Raw genomic sequence first — 21,592 nt, 5'->3', positions numbered from 1 at the left:
ACCATCTGCCTACGAGAGTCCATGATAGGAAAATTCACTGAAAAATAACATGTCACTAAAAAGGGGACATGACAATCTGCCCCTCCTGAAATTGCTTGCCCTCAAGCAATCTCAAAGATGGATGTTGCAAAATATCTTCTCCCTCCTATGTGGCATCCTCCTCGGGTAAATCTCTCCACTTCGCCAAGTACTCTTTGATAGTTCTCCTACGAAGCTGTCTCTCTCTGCTGTCAATGATGTACTCAGGAACAAGAACCAACTTCCCTTCATCATCCAGTGGAGGAAGAACTGCTGAAGGCATAACATGCTGATCCAGCGCCTTCTTGAGCCGTGACACATGGAAAACATTGTGCACCCTACTGTATGTTGGAAGCTCAAGCTCATAAGCCATCTCACCAATCCGCCTGATAATCCTAAAAGGACCATAGTATCTAGGCTTAAGCTTCTCTAACCCCCTCTTCCTGAGAGTAGACTGTCGGTAAGGCTGCAGCATGAGGTAAACTACATCACCAACTTCAAAACTCCTCTCTGTCCTCTTTCGATCTGCATACTGCTTATGCTGATTCTGTGCTTTGGCAATATTATCTCTAAGAGCATCAACAATGTCCTTGCTCTCTTGAAGCAAATCCCCAGCACGAGTAACTCTAACATCACTCATAAGCAAATCAACAAAGCTCGGTGCATTATAGCCATATAGTGCTCTGAAAGGAGTCATCTGAATAGACATGTGATAGGTAGTATTATAGCAATACTCACATAAATAAATCCATCTAACCCATGCTTTCTGGTTGACCAACCACATAGTTTCTCAAATATCCCTCCACCCACTTATTTACTATTTTTGTCTGCCCATCAGTCTGCGGGTGGTAACTGGTGCTAGGTGTGAGCTCAGTGCCACATAAATAGAACACCTCCTGCCAAAAATGACTCAAGAACCTGCTGTTCCTGTCACTCACTATGCTCTGAGGTTTTCCATGTAGCCTGAAGATCTACCTAAAAAAGACTTCAGACACCTGTGCTACCGTGTAAGTAGGAGTGATGGGAAAGAAGTGTGCATACTTCGTCAACCTATCTACTACCACATAGATGCAATCTCACCCTTGGGCCTTAGGCAAGCACATAATGAAATCCATGGATATGCACTCCCACTTCCTGTCAGGAATGGGAAGTGGCTGTAGGAGCCCTGTTGGAAAGGTGTGCTCTTGTTTGTTCTACTGACAGACAGGGCACTCTCTAACATACTGCAACACATCTGCCTTGAACCCCTTCCATGTGAACCGCTTCCATACCTGCCTATATGTTTTGAAGTATCCAGGATGTCCAACTGTAGGTGAATCATGAAGTGCTCTCATAACAATATGCTTCACCTTTGATCCTAGGACTAAGAATATTTTGTTCTTGTAGATAATCAAATCATCCACAAGTGTATACCTAGTATCAACAACTATCCCATCAACAAACTCGGATGCCCATCAATCTCTAGCATACTCAGCAATGATCAAGTGCCTCCAATCCTCTAATATCTTAATCATAGCACTGAGATGTGGTCTACGTGACAATGCATCTGCTACCACATTCTGAGTCCCTTTCACATAGAAGATGTCAAAATCATAAGCCTACAATTTACTAACCCACTTTTGCTGCCTGTCATTGAGATCTCTCTGTCCAAGGAAATGTCTCAAACTATTGTGGTCAGTTTTAATGCAAAACTTACCATCCACCAGATATTGCCTGAATTTAGCCAATGCATGCATAATAGCCAACATCTCCTTGTCATATATACTAAATAATCTCTCCGACCCACGAAGCTTCCTGCTCTCAAATGCAATGGGGTGCTTGTCCTGCATCAGAACAACACCAATGCCCTCTCCAAATGCATCACATTGAAGCTCAAATGGCTTTGAGAAGTCGGGCAATGCTAACACAGGACATGTAGTCATAATCTCCTTGAATCTCTCAAAGCAAGCTTGTGCCTCAGGTGTCCAAACAAAGGCTCCCTTCTTCAACAAATCTATCATAGGAGCTGCATGACGTGAATACCCACTAACAAATCTGCGGTAGAAACCAAACAACCCAAGAAACCCTCTCAACTGTGTCAGGTTCTCTGGAGTAGGCCATTCCACAATAGCATAGATCTTATCAGGATCCACCCTTACTCCTTTTGCACTAATGATGTGACCTAAATACAATAGCTCTGTCATGCCCAAATCACATTTGGACTCCTTGGCGTACAAAGACTCCGATTGCAGGATCCCCAAAACTATCTCCAAGTGCTCCATGTGCTCCTGCCAAGTCCGACTATATATCAAAATATCATCAAAGAAGACTAACACATACTTTCTCAACTGGGGACAGAAGACCCTGTTCATGGTGGACTGAAAAGTAGCTGGCGCATTGGTCAGCCCAAATGGCATGACCACGAACTCAAAGTGCCCACAATGACACCTGAAAGCTGTATTCTCAATATCCTGCTCTCTAACTCTGATTTGATGGTAGCCAGATCTCAAATCAATCTTCGTGAAGTAACATGCACCGTGAAGCTCATCAATCAACTCATCAATTCGTGGAATAGGGTACCTGTTCTTGATAGTCCTTTTGTTTAGCACCCTGTAATCAATACACATTCTCAATGTACCATCCTTTTTCTTCACCATCACAACTGAAGACGCAAAAGGAGACTTGCTAGGCCTGATTTGACCCATCGCAAGAAGCTCCTTGATGGTTTTCTCGATCTCACCCTCCTCCAACTCAATGATGTGCTCAATACCTCTGTCTGGTGGTCTTCCAGGTGGGATGTCACTGAAGACTCTGTCATACTTCACTATCAACCGTTGTATGTCTGGATGATACTCTGTCTTATGCTATCTCTCTTGTGTAGGCATGAGAGTACATATGGCTGCCCACTCAATGTCATCCTGATGGCTCTCAAAATGTGTTTCTTCCCATCCACTTAAAACTTAATCTCCATATCCTTCAATCTAAAGGTGACCTCTTCCAATGAGCGCAACCATTCCATCCTAAGAACAATATCCAGATCACCCATGTTGACAACATGGTAGTCCACCTTGAACTCATAGTTGTTCAGGCATAAGGGAAAATTTCTAACCATCCTATTACACTAAGAGTATAACCATAAGCAACCTGTACTCGTAGTCCCTCAAACTCCTCAATCATAATGCCACGACGTTCAACAAAACGTGCATCAATGAAATTGTGCGTAGCACCAGTATCAACCAAAGTACTAACTCTCTGCCTTGCTAGAACACTGTGCAGTCTAAAAGATCCTTCCTATTGAATACTAGACAAGCGTGCCTCTTGGAAGTGCAACTCGAGTTCCTCCTTAGTCTCTGGAGCTTCTGCTTCTACCTCGGACATTACATCACTATGATCAACCTCATGTCCAGAATTATCAGAATCTGAATCCTCAAAGTAAGCTCACATAACCCTGTTGGCCTTCCCGTTAGGCCTCAGAGGACAATCATGATCTCTGTCATAGGGACCTTTGCAATAAAAACATAGCTTCTTCCTACGCAAGTCATTCAATGTCTCCATATCCAAAGGTGCAGTAGATTTACCCTTGGTGTCACCTTTTTTGCCCTTGTTTTTATCAAACTTCTTATTGTCCTTGAATGAAGAAGTGCTCCTAGAGAAGAACCTGCTGGAGGGTGCTATGAGCTCCATGCTCTGTGCCTTCCTCATAGCCTCCTACAATGAAGGGGGATCGAATGCCTTGATCCACCCCTTTAAAGTTTCAAACAACCCCTCTGTGAATAATATAACCAACCTCCTCTCAGACACATCCTGCACCATCACTGATAATCTCTGAAACTCACTAATGTAGACCTCCAAGCTATCTGTCTATCTCAGCTGTGTAAGATCACAGAAGAAGATCTTTGAGTCTTTCTTATCAAAGCGCTCTACCAATCTATCCACAAAATCTTGATAGGATGTCACCTAATTTTTGTTGCAATGTTACCATACCATCTGACCACCAATCATGTGTTGCGCCCTCTAAATGCAAAGTGGCATACTTGATAGCATCCGTCTCTGACATTGGCCTCAATGCTAGGAATGTATCTAACTTACGGATCCAGGCTTGTGTTGTCATCTGTCCACTGTCGTCGAAAGATGGTAAGGTGAGCTTGCTAGCAGCTCACTACAACTCACTGTCCTGACCTCCTCTAGGCCTCCAATTTTGCCTACAACTCCTCATGTGCTCTCTTCTTTGACTCAGGTAGCGATTGAAATTTAGCAACTCATGAACATGTGGAGGAAGTGCCTGCCATTCTACATTTGCAGCTTGAAGATCATCTTGAAAGTCCTCTGGCATATAATCCTCTGCTGCCTCCTGGGTCTCCTCTCTAAGGAATGTAGGACGTGTAGGCCTATTTGCAGTCCATGACCTATTCCTTGGAGCACCCTATGAACCTGCTACACTCCTGTTATCCTGCTCTGGTGTCCCCCTATCCTATTCATGTGCTCAACCATGGTGGTGAGTGCCTGCAAAGCCTGAGCCATCCACTCTTTTCCTGTAACCATTGCTCTAAAAAATTCCCTTGTTTCCTGATCCTCATTCCTATTGTCTCTTGGTGGGCTACGCTTTTGTCTGTCACCCATGGTGTCTGGCTACCTGTCAAAATCTTGTTCCCTGTCAAACAAGGTTTTCCTACGAGTGTAAAATCTATGAGAACCAACCCTAGGTGGCTGCATGTGATTGCTAAACCCTTAGGATGGCAGGATTTAGCTCTGATACCACTTTAATGGCCCTTACCAATAGGCCACCAAAAACCACTAATACTGAACTGGAAAATTTTGTCAAACACTTGGCATGCAAACTAAATACACTGATGAAAATAAAATGCTGAATAAAAGAAATTGTGCAACAAATCTACTCAAATAACTGATGCAAAATAGTGCCAATATATTCATTCAATGATAACTAAATGCTTTTACATATGATATGTTATTTTCATCTCAAGGCATTACAACTTGGCACATTATAGACAAACCCTTACTGGCTTAATACAACTAAGAATTTCTTGCAAGTACAAACTGAAATGAAAGAACTTGGATTGCACAAATGCTGGAGACTGGATGCTAAAGGCGAATTAATGAAAATGCAACTCCAAACTGCCCTCTGATTTGCTGACCGTATGGTTTGCAGATATAGCCGTACATGTACGAACTAGTACGGTAGTCAGCAAAAATAAATGTTGGGATGTAGGATGCTGAAATTGGTATTGAAATAATCACCAGGCTCTAAGGAAAATTCTCCCAGAAAATAAAAAAATCAAACTCTCAGCCAATAGTGAGATATGAGCAAAAATGTATGTCTAGGCTGAAAATTGAACCCTGCTGGAAATGCCCTAATAAGGCCTACTTGAAGCAACTGAATACCACTTCCAAAGTGCAACCCTTCAAACGATATTTCACCTCCTCAGTTATGCAAATCCTTAGGGGACTCCATTCATAATGATTAAATGACAATTTGTAGACCATAATGGTGCCACAAATGCTCAAAGAGAAAAGTAGTGTAAACTCAAAACTTCGAATGTCCAAATGAGGGACCAAGCACCCTATTTATTCACTTTTCTAAGAAGCCTCTAAGAACTAGAAGTATCCATAAAACATTTTTTATGAAATCCCTTTATAATGCACTTTTATATTAAAGTAACTTAATAAAAAAATAAAAAGTGCAACTCAATTCCAAATTATAATATTTTGGCCCTCGCATAACACACAAAAAAATAAGAATATGATAAACCCCATCTCTCCAAGAGAAAATAAGACCATCCAATCCCCAAATAATCATCAGGATGACTCTCTCACCAAAACCATCTGCCTACAAGAGTCCATGATAGGCAAATTCGCTGAAAAATAACATGTCACTAAAAAGGGGACATGACATTGTGCCTGCAATCGTCACTCATCAAGTTCATTTAAAAAACATGATCCCTCCCTTAGGTTTTCCATATCGCGTACCATGAATTTCGTCGACTGCCAGTCCTTGCCATTGATAACTGTATTCTTGATTCTAGAATCTACACTTTGTACTATTGAAGTTTTTATTAAGCCCTTCCTCTTTGTTTCCTGTGCAGACCGTAAGATGTGTTTTCCTTGCTATCGGCACCTTTCTACTAATTTCGTGGTGCGGTGTGACCTTTTCTTTCCACGGGGTCCGTTCACCATGTACCGGACGATGGAATCTTTTCTTTTGCTGCCTTTAGCTTCAGCCATAATCACCTTTGTTTCTTCCACTTCTTTGTATTCCTTCGGATATTCATTTTTCTCTCCCTTGTCAACCCTTAACATATTACAACTCAAAAAGAGTTCGTAATCCTCCATCTGCCAATGGAAAAGGTCGTTCAACAAGTCTAGGTCGTCCTCATTCGATCCTCCTAATCTCAATACTCCTTCATCTGGTTCCATTCTCTTGTTTCCTTTATCATCACTCTCGCTTTCACCTTCTGAGTCTGACAATGTCACCTCCTCACCTACCATTTGTGTGTGCAAGTCAATTATGAATCTCCTGCCTCCACGCTCCATTGATAGGGTATTTCGTTTCCAGTCATGTTTTACTTTTGCTTGTACCAACCAACTCTGTCCAAGAATAGCATCATACTCTCTTCTTTTTAGTGGAATGACCACAAAATTCAATAAAAATGGCTGCGTTCCAATAGTTACTGGTTGTGCCATCAAGGATCCCAACGGTTTGATCCCGTGTTGGTCTGTCATGAGCAACTGGAATGTTGGTGGCCACAATGTAGGTTGTCCTAACTTTTTCCATACATCTTCTAATAACACATTCATGCCTAACCCTCTGTCCACAATTGTGTCTGTCATAACAATTCTCAAAATGCCCATCTCGACTACTGTCGGATGCTTTCTTGTTGTGAGTGCCAATAGCATTGGGTCTGTTGCCATTGCTCCACTACCGTCCTTTCCTATTTCCTCCGTCACTTTCAGAAACGGTGTCATATTCAGAATGGCCATCCATAACTAGGGCATTGTGAGAAGGTCACTTAATTTGATCGGGACTTCCATTTGCATCACCTACCTTATTATGTTTTGCTCAATGTAGTTCCTCATTGAGTTACCATTACTGTCCTTCAATAGTGATTTCTCTGCCTGTGTTGCTTCTCAATTTTCGCCCGTGCTTCTTCCAATCTCTTCTTTTCTTCCATCGGGTCGAGGTACAATTTCGCTTGTTTACGGGTGATTGCCAAGACTTCTTCGTCCACACCGATGTTGATCAAATTTACTCCTAATTTCGAGCACTTGGCATCTTCATGATCTTCAGGACCGCATCATCTGCATAACAACTTTGGTGTGTTTGTTGATGTACAATTCTATGCAAAGTGGCCCCACAAATTGCATGCTCGGCATTGAACCATCGGGCGGCCATTCGCATCGTACTGAATTAGGCTGCGGCCCCCATTATTATTGTTGGTATTGTTATTTTTCCCTCTGCTATTATTTGTATACCCACCCGAAGTACCATCATTGTTTGTGTTTTCGTTCCCTCTTGACGTGGACGCTGCTTGTGCCAAGAGCACTTGTTGATGCCCTCTTGTCTCCATATTGAACAGGCATTCCTTTGTGGACTGTCCCATAATTTGGCAGATATCACAGAACTGGTTCTTTAGACAAGATCCCTTAGTGTGACCTTTTGTTTTGCATTCTGTGCATCAAAGCTCGTTTCCCTTTGTCTCTTTCTACATATTCTTAAATTCCTTCATCATTTTGATCATATCCTTTTGCAAAGCTCAGACCTTCTTACTGCTCTTTTCGTCATCACTGCTATCTTGTTCCAACGATGCATCATCTAAGTCGGATGAGCTACTTTTCTTCTTTTTCGTTTTCTATTCACTCTCTAAGTCCATTGCCCTATCTTATACTTCAGTGTATGATGATGGCGGCACAATCTTCATTTTCTTCCTTAACTCCAAGCGTAATCCTTCAATGAACCATCTCTTCTTCAGCCCATCTATCGGCTTACTTTTCATTTTGTTTATTAATTCTTTTAGCTTTTTGGCATATACACGGATGGTTTCATTTTTCCCTTGCTTTTTGGTGTGTATTTCTACTACAATCTCATTTTCGTCTCATAGCAATTGAAATTCGATGATAAACTCTTTTTTAACTCCTGCCCATGTGGTTAATTTCTGGGGATCCACGTCGGCAAACCAATCAATTGCTACACCCCATAGGGTTGCTGGAAATTGTCAGACCCTGTTTACCGTACAGGTAAAGTAAATGAACGCATACAGACAATGAACACGAACAGCAGAACTTATATTATTATTCGCAATAGTAGATGAATGATGCTTTACAATGATCCCAGACGGGATATAAATACTACTGCTGAACCTTCCCGAAGGAGTCCGTCGGCCACAATTATTCTATCCGTTACAAACTATTTACCGCCGGACCGTTGGCTACAGAATACCGAAACACCGCCGGACCGTCGGCTATAGAATACAGAAACACCGCCGAACCGTCGGCTGCAGAATACAGAAACACCGCCGGACCGTCAGCTACAGAATACAAAATACCGCCAGAACCATCCAGTCGGCTAACACCATCCCCCCCAAAAAGAAAAGTCGTCTCCTGACAAATGACAAAATATCTGAGACAAATTAACAAACAAAATACATTAATAGAATGACTACAACAAGAGAAATCTGCTTCTGTCACATCACTTCCACATTCATCCCGTTACATCTGTAGCCTCTGCTAACACAATACTGTCTCCTCAAGCTGACCTTGATAGCCACCTGTGCTACTTTCTCTGTTTTCAATTCCTCGGTACCCTAAGCCAAGTGTCACTGCACTGCCTCCAACTGGATGATCAGCTCCTCCCGAGCTCTCTACGCATCCACTAGGACAGCCTTACAGCCAACACCTGCTCCCACTGCCTCTGGTACACAGAAAGTCCATGCCTGCAGCAACTTCAACTCTTCTCAACTGGTCAGACTCCCACGACTGATATCCGCCACGACTGGGGGTCCAGGGGGCAGCACCCCTCGCCGCCAAGACCAAATTAACACTTCGAAACCTACACAAAAATGCACAGAACACACCATTTCTGTCATGATCTGTCGATTCTGCACTCTTTCTGGCAAACACAGATGCGTCCCCTTCCCTTTGGCATCATCTGTCACTCATTTTGAACAACTTGAATCTGTCGTTTTTTTTTTTTTTTTTGTAACTGCTTCCTCTACAATCCACCACAAATCCCTCTGCATAGAAATTCTTCTCCTTCTGGCAGAACAAGCACTCTTCTTTATGTCTCTGTTTCCCCGCGGAAGTCTGGTTGGAGGAGGGAATGGAGTCTGGTGAGAATGTTTTTTTTTTTTTTTTTTTTTTTTTTACCCACAGCCTTTCTTTCCTTACCCGCGGCCTTTCTTCTCCTCCCCACGGCCTATCTTCTCCTACCCACGGCATTTTCTTTCCTTACCCGCGGCCTTTCTTCTCCTACCCGCGGCCTTCCTGTCGTCGCCCGCGGTCTTTTCTCTTACCGCCGGAGGTTGCTAAAAATTCTGGCGGAAATGATTGTAAGCCCGCGGCTATCTTTGGTGGAGGATGCGAAAAAAAAATTTGTGCCCGAGGACCATTCTTCCACCAGTGGCTTTCTGGCGAGGATTTTCTAAAATGTTATGCCCACGGGGACCTCCGTTTCCCTGCCCGCGGGACTTTCTCACCCGCGGACAGACTCTGCCCGCGAGGCTTTTTCCACCCGCGGGGTCCCTTTTTTTTTTTCCTCCTAAAAGAAATCAAATAACAAAGGTACTTCCATTGTGCCTCCAGGCGTCACCATTCTGCAACGACAACGGAGTCAGCTGGCCATCTTGTGACAGCGACGGAGTCTTCCTGGCACCATATATTTTGAATTTGGATCTGTTGACTGCCGGAGGTACTTTCTGCCTGTCCAAAGTTGATAATCTGATCGCTCCATTGTCACCGACCTTCCGAATCTGATATGGTCCAACCCATTTGCCCCTAAACTTTTCCACTTTGATTTCATTCTGACCATCGTACACCTTACGTTTGTTCTGTGCCACCCCTGTCGCCCACTGTGCCTGTGGTCGTCGCGCAACTAGATTATTTCTTTGCTGTCGGTGCCCTTCCACTAATCTTACGCTGCAGTGTAACCTTTTCTTTCCACGCGGTCCATTCACCATGTACCGGACAGTGGGATTTTTCGTTTTTCTGTGTTCAGACTGTATGTTCTTCCCCTCAGCTTCAGCCATGGCAACTTTTCCTTCTTCCACTTCCCTGCATTCCTCCGGACATTCATTTTCCTCCTTTTTCTCATCTTCGTCGACCCTTAGCATATTGCAACTCGGGAAGAGTTCGTAGTCTTCTATCTGCCAGTGGTAAAGGCCATTAACCGAGTTCAGGTCGTCATCATTCGATCCTCCGTCAAGTCTCAATACTCCTCCTTCATCCGGTTCCATTCTCCTCTTTCTTTCGTCATCACTTGTGCCTTCACTGTCAGAATCTGACAATGCTGCCTCCTCGCCAACCATTTGCATGTGCAGATCAATTATGAATCTTTTGCCTCCACGCTCCATTGATAGGGTATTGCGTTTCCAATCATGTTTTACTTTTGCTTGCACCAACCAATCTCGTCCCAGAATAGCATCATAGCCTTTTCTTTTTAATGGAATGACCACAAAATCCAATAAAAATGGTTGCGTACCAATTGTTACCGGTTGCGCTTTCAGAATTCCCAACGGTTTGATTCCATGTTGGTCTGCCGTGAGCAACTGAAATGCAGGTGGCCATAGCGTCGGCTTTCCCAACTTCTTCCAAGTATCCTCCGGCAACACATTCACGCCGGACCCTCCGTCAACAATTGTCTCTGTCAAAACATTTCCCAAAATCCCCATCTTGACGACTGCTGGATGCCGTCCGGAGGTGAGTGCCAGCAGCATTGGGTCTATTGCCTTCGCCTCCCTACTGTCCCTTCCTGTGTCCTCCGTTGCTTTCGAAAACGGTGTATGATTCAAAATGGCCGTCCGTAACTGGGGCATTGTGAGAAGGAGGTCACTTATCTTGACCGGTATCTCCGTTTGTAAGATCTGTCGTACAATGTTTTGTTCTGCAAAGTTCCTTGCCAAGGTGCCGGTAATATCCTTCAACTGAAATGTCCCCGCCGACGATGCCTTTGCAATTTCCGCCTGCGCTTCCCCCACTTTTCTCTTTTCCTCTGTTTGCCTCCGTGTAATTGCCAGAACCTCCTCTACATCCGTGCCAACAGTGATCAAGTTTACTCCAGCCTTTGGACACTTGGAATCTTCGTGTTCGCCGGGTCCGCACCATCTGCATAATAATTTCGGTGTGTTTGCCGCTGTACAATCCCGTGCAAAATGACCCCACAAATTACATGCTCGGCATTGAACGATCGGCCGTCCGTTTGCATCATACTGGGTTCGACTTCGGCTTCCATTATTGTTATTGGTTGCATTGTTGGTTGCATTTTGTCAAACATTTGGCAGACAAACTCATTATCATGTAACTTGAACAACTCTGATTTCACCAGTTTTTCAAAATGCCTAAACATTTGATTGGTGTCAAAAACTGGTGAAATCAGAGTTGTTCAAGTTATAGCCAGGCCAGGGTTGTTTGTAGTGCATACAACTGGGACGTCTCAACGATTATTATATGGCATGACATGCTAGTGCTATTGACATGGATAACTCACTTCCTCAATAGTTGGGGGTTCATATATATATATATATATATATATATATATGACAGGAATACAATAGTTATGCAAAGAAATAAGTGAATCCATATTTAGTAAATGTAATAACCTTGGCCTAGCTATAACTTGAACAACTCTGATTTCACCAGTTTTTGACACCAATCAAATGGTTAGGCATTTTGAAAAGCTGGTGAAATCAGAGTTGTTCAAGTTACTTGATAATGAGTTTGTCTACCAAATGTTTGACAAAATGCCTAACCATTTGATTAGTGCGAAAAATTGGTGAAATCAGAGTTGTTCAAGTTATAGCCAGGCCAGGGTTATTACATTTACTAAATATGGATTCACTTATTTCTTTGCATAACTATCGTGTTCTTGAACCCCCTACTATTGAGGAAGTGAGTTATCCATGTCAATAGCGCTAGCATGTCATGGCATATAATAATCGTTGAGACGTCCTAGCTGTATGCACTACAAATATAATTCGACTTAAGAAGCTCCCTCAACACAACATTGTTTTTAAACATTTAAAATTTAAATATAATAAGTGCCATTAAATAATGCTTTCTTAAATAATTAATTAATAAATAGGAGCCCTAGCCCAATCCACTGCAGGTAATGACCAATTAATTGCCAGCGCCACCATCTACATTGCCAAATATGGCAACTGCCCAAGTTAGGCTTAGTAAAAATAGTAAGTCCACAACTGAGACACCCAAATCACCCTGCCAGCTCATGAGGGTCACGATAATGAATTGACTCAACCAACTACAAAAGCTTGCCAAAAATGAAGACATTACAGTAAATTAGTGATAGTAACAATTTGAGCCTCTTTTTCCTTCAAAAAATGTAACGCCCCGCTCGGGAACCCAAGAGAAATAAACCTAACATGTTACAATGTTTACTGAACAATTTTTTTTTTTAATGTTTTAAACAACATCAAGATAACATTAATGCGGAAGCAATATGAACATACACACCAAATACACATTAGCAATTACAGATACAGTTTCAATTCCTTAAGGGTTCCTCTACGTTGAGTCACATTTAAGAAGTTAAATTAATTAGTTTAAGTTCCAAGTACAATGTCTCATGATCATAAGAAATAATAGATACATAATCACATAAGCAGTCACCTAAGTATAACTAATACAATGAAAGTACATCCAATAGATAACATCCACTACACATGTCACAAGGTATGTGACAATAAATACAATACATCAGAATACATGATAGCATTATTACATCAACTAAAAAGAAGTCTTTGAGATAAGAAATAAGAATGATAAAGGTACATCTTCTGCAACGAACATCCAATAGCTAGCAATGTGAGGGAAAACCCAAATGGTAAGAAGACACTACCTCCCGACCGCGTGGTTACCTAGTTAGGCTTCCACTCACATCGTGCAAGGAAGATAATGAACAATCCACATACGGCTATTCAAACATAAAACATTCCTAGGCAAGGAATTCCTAATAGCCAAAACTACCTCAAAGGTAACACATACTACTCAAGAAGATAAAATAATCCAAAAGAAAGAACACTCAATACAATACCAACACCACATAACCAAATATCATAAATGAACCAAGTATAAATTGAATACCAAGATCATAAGATAAAGTCAACGAAAGATATTCACCTCAAGTCAAGAACCACATGTCAAAAGTACATCATCCATGAATCACCAATCATCATCAATGAAAGTAATAACCACAATAAACACATCCAACAATAAGTACACCACCAGAGGTACACAGAATCTACAGAAGAGACTCAGGCTACATACTAGGGAGTGTCATCACATGGTTGCTTGAGTTACCTTGGACTGGTCTCTCAATAGACCCCGAACCCTCAAGCATTTAGTTACCCTGGACTGGTTACTCTGAACCCCGGACCCTCAACGTGACACATGTGGAACCAGAAAGCCCTCTCAAGAAGACGAGGCAATCATCCTATACCCATCCTTAGTCTATACAAGCACTCAAGGCATGGGCGGGTCAAATATCTCTAACTTATCTTTTTAGTGTGTTTCCCCCCAAAATATTAATTACTAGATTATCACTTATTACATAACTTACAATAGGTTACCCTAACCACTTTGGGTCCCGAATCCCTACTACAAGCCACTCCCAAAGACATGTACCTAGACAACCTCTCTTAAGAACATAAAACACAGTTGTGTCCCATACCACAACACCCATAATGATCAAACTCAGTTCCTTAATAGGCAACTCGAAAACAAGTTGGTTCTCCAAACCCAAGTACACATAGATGCTCCACAAAGTAAACCTCATAAATATAATTTTCAATATGAATCACAAGACACATCATGACATCCAACCACATAGATGGTATAAAAGAAAATCTCACAAAGCCTCTGGTGTACATCCTAGACTGGTCAACATTTAATCAACTCAAAAATCCAAAAGCGTCTTACCCTACTTTTGATTTTAAACCAATTAATCAATATGACAAAAAGGGTAATTATTTATTTATTCAAATATATAATGGGGTAAATTGTAAGGGATTAAGTGGCAAATCGTAGGTATTCAAAAAAACTTATACTGAGAACGGAAAATTGAAACCTTACATTAATTCAACAATATATTATCATTCAAACCCAATTATGAGACTATGATGTTTTCTATGTACTGTCTATGCTTTGGGGGTTTTGGGGTTGATTAGATGTTGACCAGTTTTAGGTTGTTACCAAAGGCTTGGGAGTTATATGTGTGTGATGTTATGTTGATGTTGATCTCAATCTTGATTATTTTTCTCAACCATGTATGTGTTGATATGCTCTATGTTGAGTGTGTTTATATTGCTGATTACTGTTTTGAGTGCCTTGTGGGATGGCGAGATTTATGTTATGGGTTATCTGACTTAACCATCTTTGAGTCATTGATCAGTTATATTTGATTTGCTCTCCCAGTCGCTTTGAGAGGACTGGAGTGTTTTGTATGATTTGTTCTTGATGATGTCATGTTGTGACATGTTTGACTTGACCATTTTGGAGTCTTCGATCAGTATTATTTGAGATGCTTTTTGGTCGCTTGTTGAGAACCAATGGATATTGTGAGATACTTTCCGGTTGCTCATTGGGGAACCGTTAGATATTGTGTTTTATCATTGATCCCTTCAATTGCTTATAGAGAACTGTCGTGATCAATATGATTATCATTCGATGCTATTCAGTTGCTCATGGAGAACTAATGTGATTATTGTGAATTATACTTATGATGCTTTCCAGTCACTTGTATAGGACTGGTGATTTTACTATGATTCTTTGATTTGTGATTTCATGAGCCTAGGGTAGGTTATCTATGTGTAGTGTCGGGAAGTGGCTTGCAATGGGGGATGGGGGCCTTAAGAGGCTCTGGGGATGACTCATTGTAAGTTGTTTTTAATAAGTGATAACATTACACTAAATACTGACTTAAATGAACCTAATAAGATTAATTGTATGTTCTCACCCATGCCTCGAGTGCTAGTACAGACTAGGATGGGAGTTGAGAGAACGCTTGGTTACGACCTGGCATTCAATAGTATGCCTCATTAGTACGAGAGGATACTAGTGGCCCCAAGGATCACTCGGGACCCAGGATTCTTAGGGGATTGCTGGGGTAACTTCCAACGTGATTCATGCAAGGACACTTTCCCGCTTGCATAGTAGATTTGCTACGTGTCTTTGTGTGCCTCTGGGTCTAAATGTCGATCTATGTGTTGGAACCTTTGAGTTAGTATACTTTTAGGATTTCCTGGACTTAGAAAGTATTTGTGTTATGTGATTTGATATCCTGTTTGGGACTTGAGACTATCTCCTTAGCGCGGTGGGAGTGGACGATTTAGGTTCTACGCGGTCAAGTGGTAGTGCTTTTTCACTCTTACCATTTGAGATCCATCCACAGTCACTATGGTTGGAGCTTCTTGGTATACTTGTTTATCATGTTTAGATGATGTTGTTCACTTATGCTTTATTGTAGCATATTAGATTTCTTTATGCATATGTTGTAGCATGTTTTAGGAGTGACATCTCTATTATGATAGTACAAATGATTTCTTCGGTGGCTTGGGATGTTACGCATGGGGGATGGCTAGGGCCCACGATGGTCTTATAATGCTATTGACGGTTGGCAGGAACCGCGCACTTAGTTGTATTTTATAATGGATAGCTGTATGGATGTATCATGTATGTTATTAGTTTCATTTACTTTATTGTACTTTGTATCATGGATTCGAGGATGATGGTGTATCATTATATGTATATTCTTTTAGCCTTTCATACCTTGTGACATGTACAGTGGATGATTGAGCATTCCAGATTTCATTTGCCAAGAGGCATTCGGAACAAATGTATATTATGGACATTGGACTTTTGATTATTCTTTCATGTGGATATGGTAGTTGTTAGACTTAAGATTAATTAAATTTAAATGTGACTCAACGTCATGGGATCCTTAAGGAATGTAACCTGTCATGTATGCAATAGTTGATTGTATGTTATTGCTTTTGCTACTATGTGATTGATGTGAATGATTTATCTTTCTTGTTTTTAAAAATAAATAAAAAGTTGCCAAACTTAGTAAAAATTTTAGGTTAATTCTTTTGGATCCCTTGGCGGGGCATTACATTTTATTTAAAATCACTAATGGTTATTTTTATAACTTAAATAAATTACTACCCTCAGATTATTCTTTTACGAGATTGACTTTAATAATTAGGGTAACTTCATATATTTGAATTGAATAAACGAATGGGTTATTGGGTGGAATAAATTGAGAATCTTATACACTTGAAAACGTACATTGAACACAAAACTGAAACTTTACTTTTAACCTTATTGTTTAACACATTTTCAAATCAAACCCAAACTATGAAACTATACAATTTTGCTTATACTTAATATTTTAATTAAAAAAGCAAATTAATTGTGCATGAAGGAAATAATTAAATAAAATAATTATAATTTTAGAATTGTGGAGACAGAAACCCTAAAAGGTAATTAGAGTTTGTATTAGAGGGTTTTTGGGTCATTATTACACACACCGGTTTTGGAGAGCAACTCAGAGGGTTTGAAAAAGAAGGGAAATTTCATGGCTTGAAAGATTTTTCCTAGGAATTTTCATCTAGCTGTCAATGTATAGCATTGGTACGAGGTAGGGTTTTGAAATTCCAAGAATATATTTTCAGTTGGAAAAGATCTGTTTGCTCCGTGTTTGATTGGGTGCTTAAATCTTGTTTGATATTCTATTTATTTTCTCGGATATGTGGGAATAAATTTGATTCTTATTTATATGTACAGAAGAAAATCTTAAAGAAAATTAATTAAATCACGTAAGGTTTGAAAGAAAGAAAATTTAAATTGGAAAATTCGAATGGTTACCCGTATTCCTCCTATCAGGTTAATATGGCAATTGTTTATATATATATATATATTTGAAAATTTATTGAAAGGGGGGTCTCGGGTTCCCAAGCAGGGCATTACAAAAAAATATTTTGGGTCCCAAAGTATTGCCTCCCTTAGTATCTTCCCATAACTTTTATTTCAAAAGAAATATCTATGATTATTTGTCATGCCATAAACCTGTGGAAATGTTTTATTATTAGAATATGTATGTGTAGGAAGATTCTGTGGCAGGGTGAGCTTTGAAAGGGTATAAAAGATATTGTATGTCTACACTTGATTTTCATACTTTTGTATATTTGCAGATGTGAAGTTGGTAATGGCACTGTTTATTTGTACATCAGGTAATAACAGATTTAGAAAGTGCCAAACAAGACTTTCAAGAAGATTTGCTTGCAGCAGAACATTATCTAAAGTGAGTTTTCCTCTTTTTCTTGATAATCATGGGAAAAGGCATATATTTCTTGGTGTGTTTAAATTCAAATTCTAATGTTTTTCTTGCTTATTCAATTGCATTTAATAGAAAGCTTCCTTTCTTCTTAATACACATTTTATATTAGAATTTAGCAAAAATTCAAAATTTAAAGTACTGAAAACAGGATTGTATTTTCCCTTTTTGATTTCCCATTCATATTTATCAATCTATTCTTTGTGAAAAGCAATGGCTTTTGAGTACTCCATGACTAGAATTTTTGTATATTATGAATGTCTCAACCTACAAGGAATAAACCAGAATGATGTACCATGATAGAAAATTAAATTAAATTAGCTCTGAAGCAAATAATGTAGAATTCCCATGTGGCAAACTGCTTGCCCCTCTTAGTAATTGTCTTTATCTGCCCTTTGTTTACAATATTGATAGTACTTTCAAATTTTGATTGATCAAAGGGCCTAGCCAGAAATAAAGAAAGAATTCCACAATTTAGAGAAAAATGACATTTTTTCAGTACATGGATAGCAGAAAGTTTTGTAAGCTTCTGTACATATTACAGAAAACATGTGTTGGTGTAATTTTTCTCTATTCCAATTGTATCGGCCGAAAGCAGTCCACAATTATGTTAATGAGATTAGGATGGAATCTGGAAATCTTTAGCAGATATTCATATCTTTTAGTTGGTTCACTGATGACTGGAGAAGACCAGCAAGCCTTTTTCCATACTTATCCTCTTATTGTTGATTCAGTCCCTTCCCCTCTCTTAATTCTCAATTTCACTTTGTCTTACAGAATCAACTTTAACAACCAGAGGATGCCATCACCTTATCAATCATAGATGGGAAAACATCGATTCTGGCCAATTTTTTTTCTAGAAGAGCAAATAGTCCAGAAACAGTGAAGCGCAGCACAGAACTTGAAGTGCCTTTAGATTAACCCAACTTCTCACTCTTAAAAGAAAATGGCCGAGTTCCAGAGGTTTGCTGCCAAAAATGCCATTGAACAAGTAAACGCGGCGACCATGGAAGGATTATTCGACAATCCTCTTGTAAAACCAACAACTGGCTAACTCTTTATTGACGAAGATATGCCATAAATTGATACATAAAAAATGCAATGAAATGTCAAGTATCTATTAGCCCCCTCCATTGAAAGTAGAGTCTGTGCCAGTGCTTTGTAACGCCCTGTTCAAGAACTCGGAAGGACAAGTGTTACTGCACATTCTTTTTTGTTTAAGATTACTACTTTTGCTTCCTAACTCTTAAGGATTGCCATTCTCTACAGGTTCCTGGACTTTAATGTAACACAATGAAAACATTTTTTTCTAAACCTTTAATCTATGTACAATAGAAAATGTCATAACTTAAAACTTCTTATACATAAGTTATTTGATTTCGTTTCATAGGATTTTTCTTTTCTTTTCACTTAAACTTTCATAAGAATAAGGTAAAGGAATCATTCAAGATCTAGACTAATAATATAAAATATTTTTTAGGTCTGATTAAACTTTTTTTTGAGGAAACTTCTTACATTTCATTTTTACATTGACAATAAGAGAAAGAGAGTAAGAAGAGCTTATAACTTGAATACTTTACTACAAAGATTACATTTCACAAATAAACATTTCCCTTATAATTTCCCTACATCTACCCTTTCCATTACATTGCCTAATATCAAATTTAATGCATACATTACAATGCCTTTCAAAGCTTGCAATTACAATTTGAATTTACAGTACATTGATGAAAGAAGTTTCTAAGTAGAATCTGCAACATCTTTCAAGTGTGAAACCATAGGCACAGGTCCTCCAAGACAAGCCATGAACAATACCTTGAAAAAGATTACATTCCAGCCACATGAAACTGTGAGGTTCCACTCCCCCAAGCTAGGAGATAGACCAAGGTGCACTCAAAGACTAGGGCATTCTAAGGTCAGGATGGTACACTTTCCCATAACACATAGGAAAAACTTATAAAAGAATAAACAACACATTACAAGAGGATGGGTTCTAGTTTTCCACTAGGTGAGTGTCATCACATAGCCTTAATGTTGGGATCCTTTCTAGCAGCACACATGGTCCTAGTATCCCAATTGGGATCGTTCCTAGCGACACACATGGCCTTGGTACCCCAATTGGTATCTTTCCTAGCGACACACATGGCCTTGGTACCCCAATTGGGATCTTTCCTAGCAACACGCATGGCCTTGATACTCCAACATGTCTATTTGGTTTATTTAAACACTTATTTTTTATTAAAATTATACCGTCCCATAACCCAAGTTTCTTTAATGGTTATCACTTGTTTTGAAACTCACCCACTAGATTTTCTAGTGACCACTTTGGGTCGTGGCACCTAGGGTGAGCCACCCACCTAAGGTTCCTAGTCACCCAACTCAGCATGCCACAAACTTAAGGCATTCAATCCACAACTATAGGGAAAGCTTGAATGACTTCAACATGATAATCTTGGAGATTATTTGGAGAGACAAGCATGAGCTCAAAATTTGAGGTTTTACAAAGGGGTAAAGATTCATCCTTCTATAGACTAGGACTTGACCTAATAACAAAATGGTCCTTTAGAAAATGGACACAACATCAATTTTAAACACAACTCCCACCCTTATCTGCTCATTTTGACCCTTAATTAATTAAGTTGTGGTAAGATTAATAATTCAACTAGGTCTCATAATTCAGGCCCCTAAAAGTTAATTAATCTTCCCCTTCTATTTAAATTTACAAATTCAAAGTTTCCCTAAATAACATGCTTACACATTATTAAATAAATTTAATTTAGTTAAATTTATATATTGAATAACCTATTTCTATCTTTTAGGAGTTGTCATATAAACTTCATTAAGATTTATAATTAAGAGCATTAATAAAACAATTTTAAAATTTTAAATATTAATTACTTTATAAATAAAAAGTAACTAATTTAATACAATTAAAATAACTTATATCATTTAAAAATTTATAAATATAAATTAATTGAAAAATATTATTATTAAAACAAATTTAAATTTTAAAAACATTCATCACTTCATAATTATAAACTATTTTAAAATTTATAAATTAAAACAATTAATTAAAATATAATAACTCAAAAAATATTATATTTTATAAATTTTAATAAATTAATATATAATTTGAAACGAATTAAATTTTAAAAGCACCTTATATAATTTATATTTTATTAAAACACATTTTTAAATTTATAACAAATAAATTACAAATTTTCAAATATTAAAATATTAAAATTTCAAAAAGTGGTCAGGGGTTTTAACCCCTCCCACTCCTCCCCTATATAAGGGAGGGAGTTGTGGGCAAGCTCGTGGCCTCCTACCTTAATGGCAATGTCGCGTGGCTTCAACGCCTTCCCATGGTAGGGAAGGGGAATGGGGTCCGCGCCCCCCTTTCAACTTAAAATTTTCTATTATAAAAATAAATGTTCCTCTTGATTTCCCAAAAATGAAATGAAGTATTATTCTATTGATTCTTTGGTATTCAAAGGTCAATAATTTCTAACTATTTTATTTATAAATTATAAATTTAGTTGCATAGTATATAAATTCGGTTTTAATGGATTTTGTCCTTCCTATGTGACTAATTAATAGTATTTTTTTTTTTTTTAAATCACAACTTCCAGAATCAATTTATCTTATTGCAACATTATACCTACTTAATAAATTGAATTCATACACATGCATAATTTAATACATACAGGATTTTCTCTTTTGGTACGCCAGAGCCTACCTAGGGTCTTGTGAAGACAATCCTTGTGGGTGCAATGCAATTCCAAGATTTTCAATACTTTTTTTTTTCCTTCCTAAGTGCTTCCAATCCCTCGTCCAATCAACCTCTTCTAGAATAGTTTATTTAAATTTTGCCAAACCTTCCAACAATTTTCTCCAAAGACTTTATATAAAAATGCTTCTTCTTCGCTCCAATAAATATTTTATCGATCTATATAGGCAACTTTATGGTTTGAGGAATTGCTTACAAGATGCAACATCTCTGACTATAATAGTTGGTTG

General features: G+C 39.0%; 1 protein-coding gene across 2 annotated transcripts in view; it reads left to right on the top strand.

The window, feature by feature from the left end:
- The window catches only part of LOC149530773 (DNA mismatch repair protein MutS, type 2), a 411,738-nt gene that overhangs the window by 302,260 nt on the left and 87,886 nt on the right, over positions 1–21,592 (top strand). For both annotated transcript variants that reach the window (XM_089808454.1, XM_089808455.1), the window contains exon 18: positions 17,469–17,539. In XM_089808454.1, the coding sequence (XP_089664580.1) occupies positions 17,469–17,539 (71 nt within the window). The remainder of the gene's footprint in view (positions 1–17,468; positions 17,540–21,592) is intronic.

The sequence above is a fragment of the Cupressus sempervirens genome, chromosome 11 (genome assembly GCF_028749045.1).
Source record: "Cupressus sempervirens isolate cs-2001-9-10 chromosome 11, ASM2874904v1, whole genome shotgun sequence".
Lineage (NCBI taxonomy): Eukaryota > Viridiplantae > Streptophyta > Pinopsida > Cupressales > Cupressaceae > Cupressus > Cupressus sempervirens.
This window is presented reverse-complemented; position numbering and strand designations above follow the sequence as displayed.